The 20,625-nt window shown below is 40.6% G+C and overlaps 1 protein-coding gene across 1 annotated transcript in view; it reads right to left on the reverse strand.

Annotated features, from left to right (window-relative positions):
• The window catches only part of MTHFD2L (methylenetetrahydrofolate dehydrogenase (NADP+ dependent) 2 like), a 145,878-nt gene that overhangs the window by 10,806 nt on the left and 114,447 nt on the right, over positions 1 to 20,625 (reverse strand). Inside the window, exon 7 of the mRNA XM_047857558.1 lies at positions 18,124 to 18,249. Within this exon, the coding sequence (XP_047713514.1) occupies positions 18,124 to 18,249 (126 nt within the window). The remainder of the gene's footprint in view (positions 1 to 18,123; positions 18,250 to 20,625) is intronic.

Consider the following 20,625-nt stretch of genomic DNA (forward strand, 5'->3'; position numbering starts at 1 on the left):
TCTATACAAAGTGCATTGGCTTCAGTAGTTTGGTGGGCTGCATTTAGATCAATGCATCCCTCACCTATTTATAACGCTATCTGTATGTGTAGGGTGGCTAAGCCTTTTTTTCCTTTACTTTTCTCCTTACATTAAATCAAATCTCTATATACCCAGCGACCTGTCTCATAGATGTGAATACCAAAAAGTACTGCTCAGACCACCCAGAAGGCATTCGATGGGACCAAATAGCAAATCAATCACCAAATGAAAATTTGAAATTGCTTTCTGTGAACTCTGTCTATGACCCATCAGTGGAACCTCCTTTCTGACCATGGAGGGTGTCAGCTACCATTGCCAATTTCCATTTTGGTAGGCCAGAGTAAGGATCACTGCCATGTATGTTTCTAGTACTCTACCAAAAAGACTAACAATATGTCCTTTTCATGATTTCTTTAAAAGAAACATAATCGTCACTTACTCCTGTCATTCTTCTCAGTCCTTTTTCTTCAAACCACTGAACATTCCTATCATACAGTGACACATCTGTAAACTAGATGGGTTGTTTGGAGCATCCTCCAAATCTCCTGGCAAGGCCTTAATGTTGGTATCCTGCCATAATCAACCCAAGATAGTAGGAGATAAAATATCCTTCCATCGATATTTGTATTGTAATATGGGGTCCTGACAAGCAACTACAAAAAAAAAAAAAAATCTCATCATTAGGTGTAAAAGAAGAGAGACTTACAGAATCACTGGGCACTTCTCTTGTTCCTGTGGATGTCCTTTTTATGTTTTGACTTTATTCTCTATAAAGGTAGGTTGCTCGATGTCAAATACAACCTTCTAAAAAGATCTTTAAAGCTGACCTGATTTCAAAGATCCAGACTTCGCAATGAGCATTGTGTCGTAAATTGTAAGCATGTTGTGAGCCACAGTGGGGGCAGCTGGCTCACTGATAGAGATCTCACAGCGACCATTACTACTTGTTTTATGAAATGAGCTGCATGGGCACTATGACCACAGCATTAGTAACAGTCTCTCTCAAAGAAGCTTTTGCAAATTTCCATCAACTTTTTCGAAATGATTGGAAGAAATCACCTCTGGGTTAAAGTGTTAGGCCTTCCCTTATACTTGAGCTGGATTTGGGGGCTACCTTGTAATTACCTACCACAAAGTTGATATCTTGAGTCAGATTGACCATATTGTTATGAACTGAATGTGTGGGTACCTCCAAAATTTCTATGTTAAAATCCTAATCTAGGATGCGATGGAATTTCTATGTGTGGGTACCTCCAAAATTTCTATGTTAAAATCCTAATCTAGGATGCGATGGAATTAGGAGGTGGGACTTTGGGAGGTGATTAAGTCATGAGGGTGGAGCCCTCAAGAATGGAACTCATGCTTTTTTTTTTTTTAATTTTTTTTTTCAACGTTTTTATTTATTTTTGGGACAGAGAGAGACAGAGCATGAACGGGGGAGGGGCAGAGAGAGAGGGAGACACAGAATCGGAAACAGGCTCCAGACTCCGAGCCATCAGCCCAGAGCCTGACGCGGGGCTTGAACTCACGGACCGCGAGATCGTGACCTGGCTGAAGTCGGACGCTTAACCAACTGCGCCACCCAGGCGCCCCATGGAACTCATGCTTTTATTGAAAAGACTCCACAGAGCTCTCTCACTCGTTGCACCAGATGAGGATACAATGAGAAGTTAGCTGTCCGTAACCCAGGAGAGGGTCCTCATCCGAATCCGACTATGGTGGCACTGTGATCTTGGACTTACTCCATCCAGAACTATAAGAAAACAAATGCTATTGTTTCAGCCACCCAGTCTGTGGTAATTTGTTATGGCAGACTGAACTAACATACGTATCATCAAATTAAATGATTAACACTGAAAATCGTGTTGGTAACTTTTTTTTTACAATAGTAATAATAATAATAATAATAATAATAATAATAATAAAGGATCAAGTTGTTCAAAACTAGTGCCATTTCCTTAGAAACTGGCAATACTCTCTGACTTTCCCATCTCGTATAACACACACTTGGTAGTAAGTAGTGCCAAACCATTTCCAAAAGATGCTTACTTTAAAATAAAACAGATGAGGGGCGCCTGGGTGGCTCAGTCGGTTGGGCGGCCGGCTTCGGCTCAGGTCATGATTTCACGGTCCGTGAGTTCGAGCCCCGCGTCGGGCTCTGTGCTGACAGCTCAGAGCCTGGAGCCTGTTTCAGATTCTGTGTCTCCCTCTCTCTGACCCTCCCCCATTCATGCTCTGTCTCTCTCTGTCTCAAAAATAAATAAAAGTTAAAAAAAATTAAAATAAAATAAAACAGATGAACATAGGCGAAGGAAAAAAAAAGAGAGAGGGAGGCAAACCATAGAGACGCTTAACTACAGGGAACAAAATGAGGGCAGCTGGAGGGGAGGTGGGTAGGAGATGGGTTAGATGGATGGTGGGTATAAAGGAGGGCACTCACGATGAGCACTGAGTGCCAGAAGTAAGTGACAATTCACTAAATCCTACTCCTGAAACTAATATTGCACTGTATGTTAACCTACTGGAATTTAAATAAAAACTTGAGACATTACTTTTTTAAAAAATTTTTTTTAATCTTTATTTATTTTTGAGAGAGAGAGACAGGGTGCGAGCGGAGGAGGAACAGAGAGAGAGGGAGACGCAGAATCTGAAGCAGGCTCCAGGCTCTGAGCCGACAGCACAAAGCCCGATGTGGAGCTCGAACTCATGGATTGTGAGATCATGACCTGAGCTGAAGTTGGACGCTTAACCGACCTGAGCCGCTCAGGTGTCCCAAAAGAACCTCACTTTGGGGCGCCTGGGTGGCGCAGTCGGTTGGGCGTCCGACTTCAGCCAGGTCACGATCTCGCGGTCCGGGAGTTCGAGCCCCGCGTCGGGCTCTGGGCTGATGGCTCGGAGCCTGGAGCCTGTTTCCGATTCTGTGTCTCCCTCTCTCTCTCTCTGCCCCTCCCCCGTTCATGCTCTGTCTCTCTCTGTCCCAAAAATAAATAAACGTTGAAAAAAAATTTAAAAAAAAAAAAAAAAAAAAAAGAACCTCACTTTAACATGTAATCTGGAGAATATAAATTCCATGAGAGCAGGAACTTTATATTGTGCATGGCTATATCCCCAGTACCTTGAAGATACGTTGAATGAGAAATGTGTGTTGAGTAAATCCACGAATGTCTCAGTGGACGTATTATTACTGGATCTGGATTGTTGTAGGTTAATAATATGTTTGATGCCACCTCAAGTGGCAGCTTTTGTTCCCATTAAGGCAACTTTAAGGAATTACTCCTGTAATGTAATTGTAACACTAGAGATTTATAAGTACAGAGGATGATCATACATGTGACCCGTGGTATGACTAAGAAGGAGAAAACCTGCTGTGGGATGGAGATACAAAAGGAATACAGGGCAAGAAGCTTACCTTACAGAGGCATACAAGGCAGGAGGGAACAACCAAGTGAAAGTACAAGGTAGTACAGAAGCAAGAACAAAATGAACAAGGCAGGTAAGACCTTCCATGGGAGTTTGGAGAAGATGGGGATAAGCATGAGTGCCTTCAAGTTGATTCATATGATATTGGGGTGAAGAACAGACTTGACCAGAAGAGAATGGAGGTCAGAAAAGCAGTGAGGAGCAGGATGGTAACTGCAACGCGAAGTTAGGTGCTTCTGGATTAGTACCAAAGTGAGACTGGAGAGAAAAGGCAAATAATGAGCATACACACAAACACACACACATACTGTCTTCTGCCAGGGACCATACTCAGCAAGCTACATACATTAGCTCATGTGAGGTGATTATTTCGCATAATCTTCATAACAACTTTGTAAGATAGGCATTATTATCTGTTTTTCAGATGATAAAATCAAGTCTCAGAGAGGTGAAGGGATTTGCCTAAGATCATAATTGTTTTATGCAACAGAACTAGGATTCATACCTAAGTCAGCCTGACTCCAAATTGAAATCGTTTTAAGAAAGATTGGACATAATCTACGAAGAGCACGGACAGAAAAGGTAACCCTCAGGTTTCAAAGGTGAAATACTATGCATACACAAGAGATCTGTGGTAAAAGAAGGGAAAATGTAGATTAAAAGCTGTTTTAAAAGCACTCCAAGGTTTTAGTTCCACATCTAGTAGTTTCTTAGAAAATGGTACTATATAATTCTAGACCCCCGTTTGTCCTCATATTTTGACTACGGGGTTGGAAGTTTGAGGAATAATTCTGACCAGATAGAGTCCCAAATTATAGACTCCCTTTTGTTGTAGGAGGGATTTCCTGTCAAGTAGAGATGCTTTGAAAAATGCAAAGTAAGCCTCCAGCTGCTTGGGGCACAATTCACAATTGTTTACAGTGTCATACTTCCCTACTTCAACAATGTTGAGCTACTTTTGAGTACAAAAGACCTTTTGCAATTTTTCTTCTTTGCCTTTGATCCGCTCTTTCTCACCTGGAAAGAGCCCCTTCTTCTCCCTCTGCCCCCTCTCCACCTTATATACGCACACTTAGGTGAAATTCATTCATCTTTTCAGACTCATCTCAAAAGGGTTCTAGAACTGGCACCTTCGCTCTTGCTTATTTGAAAACTCTTAGAGTCATAATTGATTCTTCTCTTTCTTTTATATCTAATCATTCAGCCAATCATTCCGACCCTTCCTTTAAATTATATCTACCATCTAACCACCTGTTAACACTTTCACCCATTACCACGCTGGTCCACACCCCATCTTGGATAATTTCTTTCTTGGATAATTACAATAGTCTCTTAACAGGTATCCTATTTATATCCCAGCCTCTCTAAGGTCTACTTGATATTCAGTAGCCTTGCTACTTTACTTTACTTTACTGTAAAATCCAAATTCCTTTCCATGGCCTCTAAGGACCTACATGATATGGCATCCCTGCTGCTACCTCTTGGACTTTATTCCCCCTGATTCGTCCCCTTATTTACTCTGTTCCAGTTACAATGGTCTTATGGCAGCTCATGAAAGCCATTAGGCATGCTGATCCTCTAAATCTTCACACTTTCTGCTCTGCGTGGGGGGATATTCCTCTCCCATAAATCCACAGCTCTCTCCGTCACTTTGTTCAGGTTGGCAGCGAGTCTTCCCTGAACACCCTCTTTAGCGACCTTACTCTATTAATTCTCTAGCCCCCCTTATCTGGTTTTATTTTTGTAACACCAAACACTGCTTAATATATTACATGGATGTGTACGCATTTGTTTATTATCTGTCTTCTCCAACCTGATGTAAGCTACCTGCGGGTTAGGACTTTGCCTATTTAGATTATCGTTGCATCTCAAATGCCTGTCACAATGCCTGACACATAATATCCCTTCAACCCCTACTGCATCCCAGCCTCAGCCCTGCTCTGGCTTCCAGGAATTCCTGAGAGGGCCATGGGTGGCTCCTTCCCTTCTCACTGTGCTCGTCAGTGCTATTTGCAAAGGGCTCTTGTGAGGGGCCAGAGAAGCCCCTCAGACTGTACAGTGCTGGGAATCATGGGACAAGAACAAAAAATCATTGGCAGGAAATGTAGGCTCAGCTGTTGGGACCCCTGCAAGGCTGGGGTGTACCATTCTTGATGTAGTTTAAGAAAAGAGCAGGTTGTAAGATGGACAGATGAACCAGCCCAAGATCTGGGCCTTCTCCTTTTCCTTAATGTCCAGGGCAAGTCAGGTTAGGAGCTCCCTTTCCCTCCCTCCCTAGGACCATCCTCTCCCCATCCACACATTTCTCCCAAAGTTTGAGCACGGACTCTCATGAAAACTGTTCCCTCCAGTAGTTCAATGAGCTGGTGTTGGTCCTGTGTCATCCCTCTACTGCCTACAGGGTGGGATAAGCTAGCTCCAGGAGGACACTTGGCCACACTGCTCTCCCAGCCTATCCATGGGAGGGTGCACACAGAACCCCATGGGAGGCTCCAAAGAGCAAGCAGGGCACTGAGGAGCAGAGAGCAAACAAATAACACTGGGAGGGGAAGGCCCTACCCATGCCCTAGTCCCCACTGTGTCCCAGCCTGAACTTAAGATCCCCCACACTGTCGTGTTTTTTTTTAATTTTTAAAATTGAGATATCATTTATATAAAACATTGTGTAAGTCTAAAATGTACAACAGATTAATTCGATACATTTATATACTGCAATATGATTACCATCATAGCTTTATTTAATACCTGTATCACACCACATAATTATCATTTCTTTTTTGTGGGAAAATACTTAATATCTAGTATTGTAGCAATTTTGAAGTATATAATATAGTATTGTTGACTAGATTCACTATGATGTGCGTGAGTTCCAGAACTTATTCATTTTCTAGTTGCAAGTTTGTACCCTTTAACAGCATCTTCCCAGCTTCCCCCCACCCCCGCCCCCAGCCCCCGGTAACTACCATTCTACTCTGTTTCTACAAATTTGGCTTTTTCAGATTCCACGTATAAGTAATACCACACAGCATTTGTCTTTGTCTGACTTATCTCAATAAGCATAACGCCCTCAAGGTCCATCCATGTCGTCACAAATGGCAGGATTTCCCTCTTGCTCATGGCTGAAAATATTCAATTGAATATATATATATGCCACATCTTCTTTACCCTTTCATCTACTGATTGACACTTTTGTTTCCGTATCTTGGCTATTGTGAATAATGCTGCAACAAACATGATTACATAGATCTCTTTTTGATATCTTGTTCTCATTTCCTTTGGATGTATACCCAGAAGTGGGATTGCTGGATCATAAAATCAACATGCAGAGGGGCACCTGGGTGGTTCAGTCGGTTAAACCTCTGACTTCGGCTCAGGTTATGATCTCATGGTTCATGAGTTCAAGCCCTACATTGGGCTCTCTGCTGTCAGCACAGAGCCTGCTTCAGATCCTCTGTCTCTCTGTTTCTCTGCTCCTCCCCCCCTTGTGCACGTGCATGCTCTCTCTCTCTCTCTCAAAAATAAAAATAAAACATTAAAAACAATTAAAAGAAATAACATCAACATAAAGAAATTGGTGTTATTTCTATACACTAACAGTAAAATATATGAAAAAAAATAAAGAAAACGATCCCATTTGCAACAGCATCAAAAGCAATAAAATACTTAGGAATAAATTTAACTCAGGAAATGAAGAATCTTTACAATGGAAATTACATGGCTTTGAAGAAGAAAATTGAAGAGGACACACGCGAAAAATGGAAAGATATCCCATGTTCATGGACTGGGAGAATTAATAGTGTTAAATTATCCATATTACCCAAAGCCATTTATAGATTCAGTGGCATTTGTCACAGAAATGGAAAAAAAAATGTATGAGACCACTAAAGACATTGAATAGTCAATAGCAATACCGAGAAAAAAGAACAAAGCTAGAAGCATCACACTTCCTGATTTCAAACTATACCAGAAAGCTAGAGTAATTAAGACATTATGGTACTGGCATAAAAACAGACACATAGAACCAATGGAACCAAGTAGAAAGCATAGAAATAAATCCCTGAATGCAAGGTCAACCATTATTTGACAAGGGAGCCAAGAACACTTAGTGGGGAAAGGATACTTTGTTCAGTAAATAGTGTTGGGAGAACTAACTACATGTAGAAAAATGAAATTGAACCCATATCCAATACTACTTATAAAAATTAAGTCCAAATTAATGAACTTAAATATAAAAACCAACACTATAAAATTTCTAGAAGAAAACATAGGGGAAAAGTTCCTTGATATTGGTCTTAGGAATGATTTTTTTTTTGGATATGACACCAAAAGCAAAGAAAACAAAAGCAAAAATCAACAAGCAGGACTACTTCAAGCAAAAAAGGCATCTGCACAGCAAAAGAAACAGTCAACAAAATGAGAAGGCAACATACAGAATAGGAGAAAATATTTGTAAATCATATATCACATAAGGGGTTATTACCCCCAAATACCTTATCAAAAATACTTGAGGAATTCAAACAACTCATTACAAAAAACAAATAATCCAATTAAAAAATGGACAGAGGACATAAAAAGACATTTTTCCAAAGAACACATCCAAATGACCAACCAGTACATGGAAAGATGCTCAACATCACTAGTTATCAGCGAAAATACCGGGCTGGGCATACATACAAAAACTTTAGTACTCAAACCAGGAGACATGCAGAGTCTATGTGGGCCCTGAGCCCAGGAACAGCAGATGGGACTTTCTAATAGGCTTTACCCTAGTTCCTGCAGGTTTCACTAGAGCTTACTTAAAGTACCACTGCCCTCACTACTGGAGTCTCTCTGGGGTATGCCTGGCCAAGGCCCTTGGTCTCTAGCTGAGCCCCACAGCAGCAGCAATAGCTCCATTTCTTAGGGTTGGGGACCCTGGGTCCACTGCAGATTCCCACCCTGAGGCCTTCAGCCCTACCTCTTGCTCAAACGACCCAATTTAGTCAAGGCTGGCCTGTCTCTGCTATTACCCTATCTATCTGGGATCTTAGTATCACCTGCTCTGACCTACCCTGGGACACTTTGGGAACCCTTGCTCAAGAAGCAGGTCACCTGGGGCCAGTTTGTGCCACAGCAAGACCAGAAGGGGCAGAAGGAAGCTCAGGGACCACCTAGCTGGCTCCCTTCCCAGCAGACCCCAAGTAGACCTCATGCTCTCCTGCCGTGTCTCACTTTGTGGGTTTCTCTTTCTTTTCTGGTCATAGCAGGTGGTAACTTGCATGTCTTTCCTATTCAGGATGAGTTGCAGATGGCGGCTGAGTCAAGGCAGGTATCTAGATCTTCTCCCCTAGCTATGTTTCCAAGTCGTGAACATATTGTATGACATACATTTCAGTAAAAAAGTATGACTCAAAGAATTTGAAGGGCTATACTGAAAACATCAGTAATGACCAGGAGATCAAAAGTAAGGTCAGTAAAGAGACATGAAAGTGGAAACCACAAAGGGACCTGATATAATTTTCAATATTGCATGAAGTCGTCAAAAATTGTCTTGTCTTTACCGATGATTGAATAATAAAAATGAGTTTAATTAGAACTGAAGACATTTTGGTGAGTTTGTACTATCTACACTTTGCAACAAAACAAAACAAAACAACAACAAATATATATATATATATATATATATATATATATATTTCGAGAGTGCAAGCAAGCAGGGGAGGGGCAGGAGAGGGAGAGAGAGTCTTAAGTAGGCTCCACACTTAGTGTATATATTTTATATACAGAGTTCAGAGTTAGTATTGTAAGATCTGACCCAAGACATGACTTCACTGACATTAGGCATCCACTGACCCCACAGGAAAGAGTTAATACGTGGATCATGTTTTGAAACTGACTAAAAAAGCAATGAGGTATTCACAACTAAAAGAATTCAGGGTAGACTGAATGGTATGTAGATGCTGGATGAGGAAATCTCTATGTGTCTTTGTCTCTGTCTCTGTCTCTCTTTTGTCAAGAGATTAGTCTTCAAGTTCTTATGCACAGAATGGATCATTATTCATCCAAGTATGACTTCCCATCTAGAGCCTGTGGATTCCACATCCTTTTTGCTCCCACATAGAGTAGCCATGTGGCTATATTCAGGTCAATAGGATGCTCGCAGAAGTGATGCATACAACTTTCAGTTCAATTTTCTTAAAGGTAAAGTCACATGCCCTCGTCTCTCTTTTACCTTTCGATGGAAGAAAACATGGATGAGTAGGCAATTCAATTTCAACTGTGTGGATAAGAAGAGGGTTCAGGTGGAACAGTGTTATGGGAACAGTGTTATGGAATTGTGACTCCCCCAAATTCATATGTTGAAGTCCTAACCATCAGTCCCTCAGAATGTCACCATATTTGGAGATAGGGTCTTTACAGAGGTAATTAAGAGGAGGCCATTAGAGTGGACCCTAATCCAAGACGACTAGTGTCCTTACAGGAAGAGACAATTTGAACACAGACATGTACAGAGGAAAGACAAAGTGAAGACAGGGAGAAGTTGGCCATCTACAAGTCAAGGAGAGAGAAGCCGCAGATGAAATAACCCTGGGGACACTTTGATCTCTGACTTCTAGCCTCCAGATTTGTGAGAAATAAATTTCTGTTTAAGCCATGCAGTGTTTGGAACTTACTTATGGCAGTTTTATCAAACGAACGCAAACAGCAAGATGGATGAAAACAGTCTCCCTGAATGAAGAAGGGCTGTCTAACTCCATAGACTTTTGTAGAAGACAGCTAAGCTATCTTGGAGCTCAGGTATTTTGTCATTCCTTTGTTACAGCAGCCTCATCTATCATCTGGTATAATACTGAGAGAGGGGAAAAATAGAAACAACTGATCATTTAACAAAGAGACAGAGTGAGGCAAATTATGATATATTCACTAAACATAACCAGGAACCAGGACTTATGGGTGGAAAATGGCTGATAAAAATCTAAGGGTATAAGACATATTCCTCAAGCAACATAAAATACGCAGACGCAAAACATCTGGAAGCAACTATAGTTTAAAAAAAATTGCTTGTGTTAGAGTAGGCCCTCTTTTCCATATAATGTGGCTTCTTTACTTTTATAATTTAAATTGGTTTCATCAACACTGGAATGTACCTTTAGACTTAGCTCTGTGATTTCTATGTAGTCCTATACCTGTAGGGCAGCAGAGAGGATCACTCTTGGACATCAGCCCCACCTATTCGGACTCTGACAAAAGAGCCTACCTGTTGTTCCTGCCTCTCTCCTTCCTTCTTCAGCAGTTCTTTCCAGCATCATTCTATTCCCTGTTTTGGTACAGACCAGTGAGTGGAGAGGTGTGGTCAAGAATGGAAGACAGGGAGGAGAGATGGTAAAGAACAAGGAGCAGACAATTCAGTCCCTTTCATTCCATTGCAATCCCTGAAGAATTCATCATAAAACTGAAGCAAAGCTATTAAAAGCTTCAGAAGACTACAGAAACATCTGCGTGGTAGCTAGGAGGTGCAAATGGGGCCCGAGAACTCGCCAATGTGAACCAGGTTAGCCTGGATTAACAGCACGGGAAGTCATTAATTAGATTGTTCAGTTCACCAAATCCATTCAGAGAACTGCTGTCATAAAAGCAGCACAATTATGAGCTTGTCCAAGACTACAGACTACTTTCCAGTCAGAAGAAGCAATTTACAACTCATACCACATAATCTCTTGTTTCCATCTTATGAGGATACAGTCTTATTTGTTAGAAATGTATGAAGTTTCTCTCAAAGCTACTAATAGAAAGTGACCAGGGGAAAGTAGACAGGTTCCACTGTTGTTATTATTTTTTTTAATCTGTATAGGAAATCTAAATTTTTCAGATAAATTACTTGTTGCATGATTGTTAGTTATTACAAAGAATTCTTAGACATACAAAATAATTTTTATCACAGATGCTTTTTAAAATACTGCTCTTCTTTTACTGCCTTAAATTAGAAGGGAGAGACATATTCAGGTAATGGAAGGGGAATGGTGGTACCTGTCAGAGGCTGGAAGCAATGATGTACCATCTTGAATTCTATGATCGAGGATCAATTCAAACCAAAATAGCATTTCAATTCAGTAATAACTTTAAGGCCCCATTAACTCCTCAAGGGACCCAGAGAGGAATGGTGTTGAAGAAAGGTCCTAACTTGGATCTATTATCAAGAAAAGCACCAGTGTGGACTCCCTAGGAAAGGTGCTAAGCCAAGCATACCTGCAACCCTCAATAACATACCTGGGTAGTAATCCTGAGACACTATAATCAAACACAATTGAACAGTCACATAGTAGAGGCGATCATGGCATTGGATCTGAATTTGAACTCTATGACCACTAATTTCCCTAGACATAGAGATAAATATGGGCAGTGCTCACTTTTCACAGTAGCAGAAAAAAAAAAAACATACAAATGACTGTGCAAGCTGAAACAGCGCAGAGCAATTTTAATAATCATTGGAGGATATTACATTTGTTCAGTAACCTTCAAAAATGTTGGTGAAAACATTAAAAATTCTCTCTCTCTGGTTTATAAACGTATAGGGAATTGAAAATAGTAAAACATTCATTTAGTATGTGATAATTTATTTAAAACATTAAAGACATTGAGTATTAAAGCCTTTTATTTATTTGTAAAAACTTATCAAGAGTAGTTTGAACAATTTTTGTGTTCTTCTGGTCACATACCATGCAGTATACGGTGAGCATCTTTCCTATGCCTTGGTGAATTTCAGATTCCTTTCCAAATTTGGATCAGCTTCTAACATTTTGTATTTGCATGTTAATGCCATTAAATATATCTGAGAGTTCTTTTATTTATTTTATTTATTTATTTTAAATGTTTGATTATTTTTGAGAGAGAGACAGAGCACGAGCAGGAGAAGGGCAGAGAGAGAAAGAATCTGAAGCAGGCTCCAGGCTCTGAACTGTCAGCACAGAGCCAGACATGGGGCTTGAACCCACAAACTGTGAGATCATGACTGGAGCCAAGGTCAGACGCTTAACCCACTGAGCCATCCGGGCACCGCTCTGAGAGTTCTTTTTATGTGAAGTTTTATGCCAGGGTCACTTCCTCTGGGACACTGTTGTCCTTTTAGCAGCAACTACTTTTCTCATTTACATGGAGAACTTCACCTTTGCTAAGTTCCTCTGGCTCCATATCCAGAATCTGTCAGCATTATCACTTTTTATATCTTTGCTGGCAATTCCCTCTGTTTGTGATCTACTTTTATAAAATGTCATGTGGTTTATTAGTGGGAAAAAAGGAGTCAATAGAACTACACACTTCACTGAACTGAGTAAGATGTCCCATGAACAATCACCAACAGATTTAGGAGAAGTGATGTCATTGGCCGCAGATCACTGTGCATATTTGTTATTTGCATAATGATTTCTACATTGAAGAGCTGGCAGAAAAGTTTGCACTTAATGCAGTTATAGGTAATATAGCAAACTAACTGAAATTCAAACCACTCTGTTGCAGGATTGGTGTTATTTACCTAAACCATGGTAACTGATATCTGTGCATATCAGAACCACATAGAGTGAGGACAAACACTGATACTCTTGTCTAGACACTTTTAAAACTTGCTATTGTATATATCCTAGGGGGAACATAAAAGAAATAACTTCATGTCTTAAAAGGAAGTATTGGGGCACCTGGGTGGCTCAGTCGGTTAAGCATCTGACTCTTGGTTTCAGCTTGGGTCATGATCTCATGATTCGTGAAATTGAGCCTCTCTGACAGCACAGAGCCCGCTTGGGGTTCTCTCTCCCTCCCTGTCTCTGTCTCTCTGTCTCTCTCTCTCACAAACACACACACAAAATAAACTTTAAAAAAAGAAAAATGAAAGTATTAACATAGTTAAATACAGAATAGTGAAGACAAAGCGGGTAGAAATTCCAAATGCCTGGCTATGAACACACAGTGTCCCATTATGTGTCATCTCTGGGCAAAGATGCCCAGGCTTTGTGTGCCTCTGTTAAATGGGGGATAATAACAATACCTTATATAGCTACCTTATAGGGCTATCATAAGAATTAAATGAATAATTTAGGGGTATAAATTTAGGGGTATAAAAGGCTGAGAATGGTAACCACCTCTCAAACGCCAACTACTATTATCACTGAATAAAGAATAATTCCAAATGACCTGAGAAGAGGGTTTCCCCATGTAAGAAAGCCTTTCCTACCTTCCTTACTCTCTGCATAATTTTCTACTAGATTTGCCTGCCTCCTCTCTAAGAATATTGGCAATTTTGTGACCAAGGTGGAAGGGAGTTGTTGGAGGAATGGTGGAGGGAGGGACAATTATTTCCCTCTAGGCCACCAGCTCAGGAAGGGTCATTTGACTCTATTCTGGGCTCAGGAGAAGGAGAATGAAGAAAGAAGGAAGCAGAGAAAAAAGTGAGAACAGGAAACCCTAGAAGATGAAGGAAGATGTAGTCTGGAGACAACTGTATTTACACCAAAACCAAAACCTGACATTAGCAACAAAAAGAAATATTTAGGATGATTTATGTCTCCTTCCATCAAGAACTATAGTAAAGGGTGATGCAAGCCTCATGCTGTATCTGATACAAAATAGCACTCAGAGGAGAGGCGTCTGATTCAAAACTGAGGCCAAAACATCTAATAATAAAGATTACACATAGGCATCCATATTTTCTTAGAAAGAAAATAGATACAAACGACTCCTGGTTTCACAAATCACTGAATTTGCAAATATTTACATATTTCTAATATTTCTCAAATGGGGTCCATGAATGAAATTATTCTTTAAAAATCATTCCCACCAACGGCCACCCTGTTTCCTTTATTCGAAAGCTGAAAATGTCTGCAAGGACAATTTACTTTAACATTTGACTTTACCTACACCCATTTGTTTATCTTGGCTATACAGTGAGAGGGAAATGTTCACCGATACTCACAAAGCAGCCACACTTTCCCTCTGGCAACCTGAAGCCACGGCTGCCTACAAGTTTTGCGGCATAACCCAAGTTGGAGTTCCTCCCTTGCAGCCGAGGGATCATCCCTCACCTCAGGTTAAGTCCCGATGAAGAACCTGAAGAGCAACATGTCAAAACCTATCATTTGCATGTTCCTCCGGGTGGCTGAGTCACGGCCTCACTGGCAAGGTCTTCTTTACCAAGTCCAGGTCTTCCTTAGGGCCCTGGTTCTGTGATCCAGGGGGTGAGCAAGGGTAATATTATCAATAAGATGGGCGTGGCCTTATGACAGAAGCAGAAAAGCCTGACCTACCCAAAGTTTCTGTGTTTCTACATAACCGTCTGGTAGCACTCAGCTGGATGTCCAAGATGCAGCACACACAAGGGCTGGAAGGAGCCACTCCTGTCACTGCTACCATTTAACCGATAACACCACTGACGGCCAGGGAGGCTGCAAAGTTCCTGGGTTACGATGCTAGGTCTAAAACACCTCTCTGTCTCCCAGCCCAATGCACTTGCCTGTTTATCTTACGTCTTTGTTTCTCTTTGTCATTTCCCTTTTTTATTTCATTATATACCTAGATATGCATAACTGCAATTCAGTTTAACAGATTCCTCCAAATGGAATGGTATGCGATCTGAAGTGCATATTCGTGTGTGACTAAACATACGCGCACACTCCCAAAAGCTCATTTTTAGTGTTTTTATAATACCCCACAAGCAAAAAACATTCTTAGCTAAACATAAGAATGCGTGGAAATGCTTTGAGACCAATGAACAATTATACGAGAGAAGGGTCTCAAAGGATGTGTTGCACTGCTGGGTAAGTTTGCTCTACGAGCAGAGTCAAGGTTGCGAACTGCAAACATCTCTACTTTTCTTGCCTCGAGCTGGCTATCACGTTCTGTCTGTGCCATCTGGGTGCACCAGAAGCGTACGGTGATTTTGCAATAAACACGTGGTAACTGTAATGTCACCAAGAAGCAGAATGACAGTGCAAAAATAAAGAGAAAAAACGAGGTCAGGTTTTAAAACGAAATGTATCCTTACCCTTTGAAGTTGAGAAATTCACATAAATTATTGATATCTGATATTACCGATTGAACATGACAAGTGAAATAAAGAAATGAGGTCACTTCCTGAGGAATTCAGCACGTACACGTAACACGCACATGTACACAGACAGCCAGCCGTGGTTACCCGCAGGGATCCCCCTGCTGACCTGAATCTCCATCACTGGCAGGGACCTTGCGAATGACCGCCTACAAGAGCAGTGTGCTGTCGGTACCTTGCTCTTATTCACCATTCTGTCCCCAGAATGTATTGCTGCACATGTGTCCTCAGGTTTTCCTTCCTTCCTTTCTTTCTTTCTTTCTTTCTTTCTTTCTTTCTTTCTTTCTTCCTTCCTTCCTTCCTTCCTTCCTTCCTTCTTTCCTTTCCTTTCTCTTTCTTTCTTCCTTCCTTCCTTCCTTCCTTCCTTCCTTCCTTCCTTCCTTCTTTCCTTTCCTCTTTCTTTCTTTCTTTCTTTCTTTCTTTCTTTCTTTCTTTCTTTCTTTCTTTTTTAGCACCAGGCTCAGATTGCCTACGTGCTACAACCTGCAATCTCACAAACATGGGACCAATACCCTAGAACACTTGGGTGCCTGCATGTTAGGTTTCATTCAACACCATGCTAGGACTTCGGTAAATCATTGCCTGATGACCAGATTCCAAGAGGAAATGTACAATTGGAATTATTTTAAAAATCACATCATCTAGGGGTGCCTGGGTGGCTCAGTCGGTTAAGCGTCTGACTTCGGCTCAGGTCATGATCACACGGTCTGTGAGTTGGAGCCCCGAGTTGGGCTTGTGCTGACAGCTGAGAGCCTGGAACCTGCTTGGATTCTGTGTCTCCCTCTCTCTCTGCCCCTCCCCCACTCACACTCTGTCTCTCTCAAAAATAAACATTAAAATTTTTTTTTAAAAATCCTGTCATCTATTATTCCTTTTAGTTTATCTATAAAGACACACCTATGGCTGATAAAGTTCTTGACATGGCCCTGCTTTTTTGGCCAAATGATTAATCTAATATATATGTATATATTAGATTTCTAATATGAAAATACCTCCATTTACTAAATTTATATCTTATTGGACAACTAAGGATTCCTAGATTATACTGAAAATCTGAATGCATCAAGTATCTGACAAAGATATGGAAGTAAAATTGGATTAGGGGTCAGGTATCTAAAACTATCTGTGTAGGGGCTCAGTAGAGATAAGGCATTGAGTTACAACTGTTTTTTGTTACTACAAATTTGCTGCCTTATCCCCTTCAATGGCCATAGAAATGTTATCCTAGTTCCTCTTCCTCATCCTCTTTAAAATACAAGTGAGGAATGTTGACTTGAATTATCCAGGTAACTCTCCAGATCTGAAATATAGTTAGGATTAGCAAACACACCCCAAGATGCCTTCTGGCTTTAAGAGTGAATGGCTGAAATTTTGGAAAAAGCCTAAATGTCCATCAACTGATGAATGGATAAAGAAATTGTGGTTTATATACACAATGGAGTACTACAGGGCAGTGAGAAAGAATGAAATATGGCCTTTTGTAGCAACGTGGACGGAACTGGAGAGTGTGATGCTAAGTGAAATAAGCCATACAGAGAAAGACAGATACCATATGTTTTCACTCTTATGTGGATCCTGAGAAACTTAACAGAAACCCATGGGGGAGGGGAAGGAAAAAAAAAGAAAAAAAGACTGGGAGAGAGCCAAAGCATAACAGACTCTGAAAAACTGAGAACAAACTGAGGGCTGATGGGGGGGGTGGGAGGGAGGGGAGGGTAGGTGATGGGCATTGAAGAGGGAATCTTTTGGGATGAGCACTGGGTGTTGTATGGAAACCAATTTGACAATAAATTTCATATAATAAAAAAAATAAAAAATAAATAAAATGTGCCTCAAAAAACAAAAAAGAGTGAATGGCTGAATATATAGCATGGATAGCAAAGTACAGAGACACTCCAAAAAAAGTAAAAATAATGCCTGGTACAGAAGGCCAGCTGCATTCTTTCACTAAAAACCTGCAAAACCTGTACTATAAGGAACTTAATCTTTTTTTTTTTTAATGTTTATTTATTTTTGAGAGAGAGACAGAGCATGAGTGGGTGAGGGACAGAGAGAGAGGGAGCACAGAATCTGAAGTGGGCTCCAGGCTCCAAGCTGTCAGCACAGAAGCCAACATGGGGCTCAAACTTGCGAACTGAACCGGGAGATGGTGACCTGAGCAGAAGTCTGATGCTTAACCGAATGAGCCACCCAAGTGCCCCTAATATAAAACTAAATATTAATGGTGTAATTGTATTTTCCTCCCAAGAAGTGAGAGAAGGAAAGAAGGAAGAAGGGAAGAAAGACAGGCAGGGAGGATAGGAAGGAGGGAGGGAAGAGGGAGGGAAAAAGGGAGGGAAGGAAGGAGGAAGGAAGGAAGGAAGGAAGGAAGGAAGGAAGGAAGGAAGGCAGGAAGGCAGGAAGGCAGGAAGGCAGGAAGGCAGGAAGGCAGGCAGGAAGGAAGGAAGGAAGGAAATATGGAAGTGACTAAACTTTTGCCTCAGAGGAAACAGGTGTAATGATTATCAACTTAATAATGCTTGCATCAAATACAAAGTTTCTCTTTCTACCATAAAAACACGCAAAGTAGAATCTTTCATTTTCTTCACTTATCAAAAGAGGTAGTTTATTACCTTCAAAGTCCACATCTCCAACCAGTTTTGTCTTTCCTGTCACTGGGTCATGGACATAGTTGATACCCACGTCAATTACAGCAGCACCTTCTTTAACCATATCAGATGTGATCAACTTAGGAATACCTGAAAGCAAAACACAGTTGTAAAACACTCTGGAAAATATTTAAACTTTGTCCTTGAGCATACCAAAGGTTTATACAGCTAATGTTTTGTTGTCATGGCTTTAAAAAAATATACAACAGACACTGTTTCTAGGAAGAGACCAACGGCACTTGATCATTTCTGATGAAGCAGAAGAATAAAGGCAGCACATGGGGGCTTCTGTGCTTAAAATCCTACCTGGATTTACCCTTTCACCTCAGAGATTGCTATCAGATTTCTCCAGATGGATATCCACTAGAGTCGCATCCTTGTATATTTCACATACTATAAATAGCATACGGACATCATGGCTATGAAACAGGCTCCTGTTGAGGTTGGGTGGAATGAAAACTACTTGGAAATTGGAGGTAGAGACAAAGAAGGGTGAGGTGGGGTGGGGGTGGGTTGGATAAAAAGAAAAAAATGAAGTGAAAATAATTTAAATGCTCAGGGTGGTGGTAAACTTTAAAGTGCCACACACATAGTGGTATCCTATCAACTCCAAACATGAAGTGTTATTTTGAGCTTTCTTCTTATTTTTTCTTTGCTTCTTTGATTCATTATGTCTGTATATGACTTGGAAAGGTATAAGATATACTAAACTCTACTATTTCTCCATTGCAGTTGGAAAGATCGCTCTACAGAGAGCTTACATCACCATGCATTTTCTATAATTATTTTCAAACTTTATTTCAAGTACAACAGCACCAGCTAACAATGGTTAATGTTCCAGTTATTTTTGTTAATAATTAAAAACCATTCCTAAGCTTAGTGACTTAAAATATTTTATTATTACATTTCGTGGTTCTGTGGGATGACTGAGCTCAGCTGGATGGATCTTCACTGGAGTCTTTCACATAGTTGGACTCAGACAGTGGCTGAGGCTGGAGTCACCTCAAAATGTGACTAGGCTGGTTGTCCAAGATGGCTCACTCACATGGCTATAGTTGTTGCTCATAGTTGGCGGAGCTCAGTTGGGGCTGTCAACTGGGGCATACAGGCATGGACTCTCCTGTGGCTTGGGCTTCCCACAGCCTAGCGTCTGGCTTCCAAGAGTCAGTGCTCCAAGAGACAGGAAGCAGAAGTTGCCGGTCACTTAAGCCTAGAACCTGGGAGCTGGCACAATATCATTTCTGTCATATTCTATCAGTCAAGCAGTGACAGAATCTAGTTAGATTTAAGAGGACAGACAGAAACTCCATTTCTCAGTGGGAGGAAAATAAAAGATTTTGTGGCCATCTTCAGTCTATCACAATGCTTCTGGTGGACACCGTGTCTTGCAGGTGATTTACTCATTTTCACATTCTACATCCTTTGCATGAAAAGGACTCAGTGTTGTGTTGTCAGAGGCTTTCTTCTACCTAAATTATCCACTTACACATTCCAGATGGCATATGATTTTTAGTACAATTAAGATTTTAATGGCTATAAAGAAACAGTCAGTGCTAAAATAGATGTAGCTACCTGATACATTCCTTAGTCACATAATAATATAACCAATGAGGCATCAATGTTTGAGATATGTTTTTTTCTCATGCTTTCCTACTCTAGCCCATAGAACTTCTTTTTATCAGTTCTAGCATAGACATTGAGTATTGTTCTACAGATAGTAATAAAATCCCATTTTTTTCTTGGAATCCAATAGAAAAAGAAAACCTAGCCTTTTGGCTCCCTGAGCAGTGCCATGGCAATCTGAAGAACAAGCACCTTAAGAAAGGCAGCATAAAGGGAGCCAAGAAGAAAGTGATTGATCCATTTTATAAGAAAGGTGGGTATAATGTGAAAGCGCCAGCTGTGTTCAATATAAAAAATATTGGAAAAACACTAGTTATAAGAACTCAAAGAACCAAAATAGGATCTGATGGCCTCAATGGTCATGTTTTTGAAGTGAGCCTTGCTGGTCTGCAGAATGATGAAACTGGATTTAGAAAAATTCAATCTAATTACTGAGGATTTTAGGGCCCAAACTGCCTGACTAATTTCCATAGCATGGATCTTACCCGTGACAAAATGTATTCCATGGTAAAAAAAAAAAAAAAAAAAAAAAAGGCAGACTATGATTGAAGCCCATGTTGATGTCAAGATTACTGATGGTTATTTGCTTCATCTACTTTGTGTTGGTTTTACTAAAAACTGAGACAATCAGATTCGGAAGACCTCTTATGCTCAGCACCAACAGGTCCACCAAATTCAGAAAAAGATGACAGAGATCATGACCCGAGAGGTGCAGACAAATGACTTGAAAGAAATGGCCAATAAATTGATTGCAGATAGCATCAGAAAAGACATAGCATCAGAAAAGCCTTATCAATCTATTTATCCACTCCATGATATCTTTGTCAGAAAAGTCAAAGTGCT

The sequence above is a fragment of the Prionailurus viverrinus genome, chromosome B1 (assembly GCF_022837055.1).
Source record: "Prionailurus viverrinus isolate Anna chromosome B1, UM_Priviv_1.0, whole genome shotgun sequence".
Classification (NCBI taxonomy): Eukaryota; Metazoa; Chordata; class Mammalia; order Carnivora; family Felidae; genus Prionailurus; species Prionailurus viverrinus.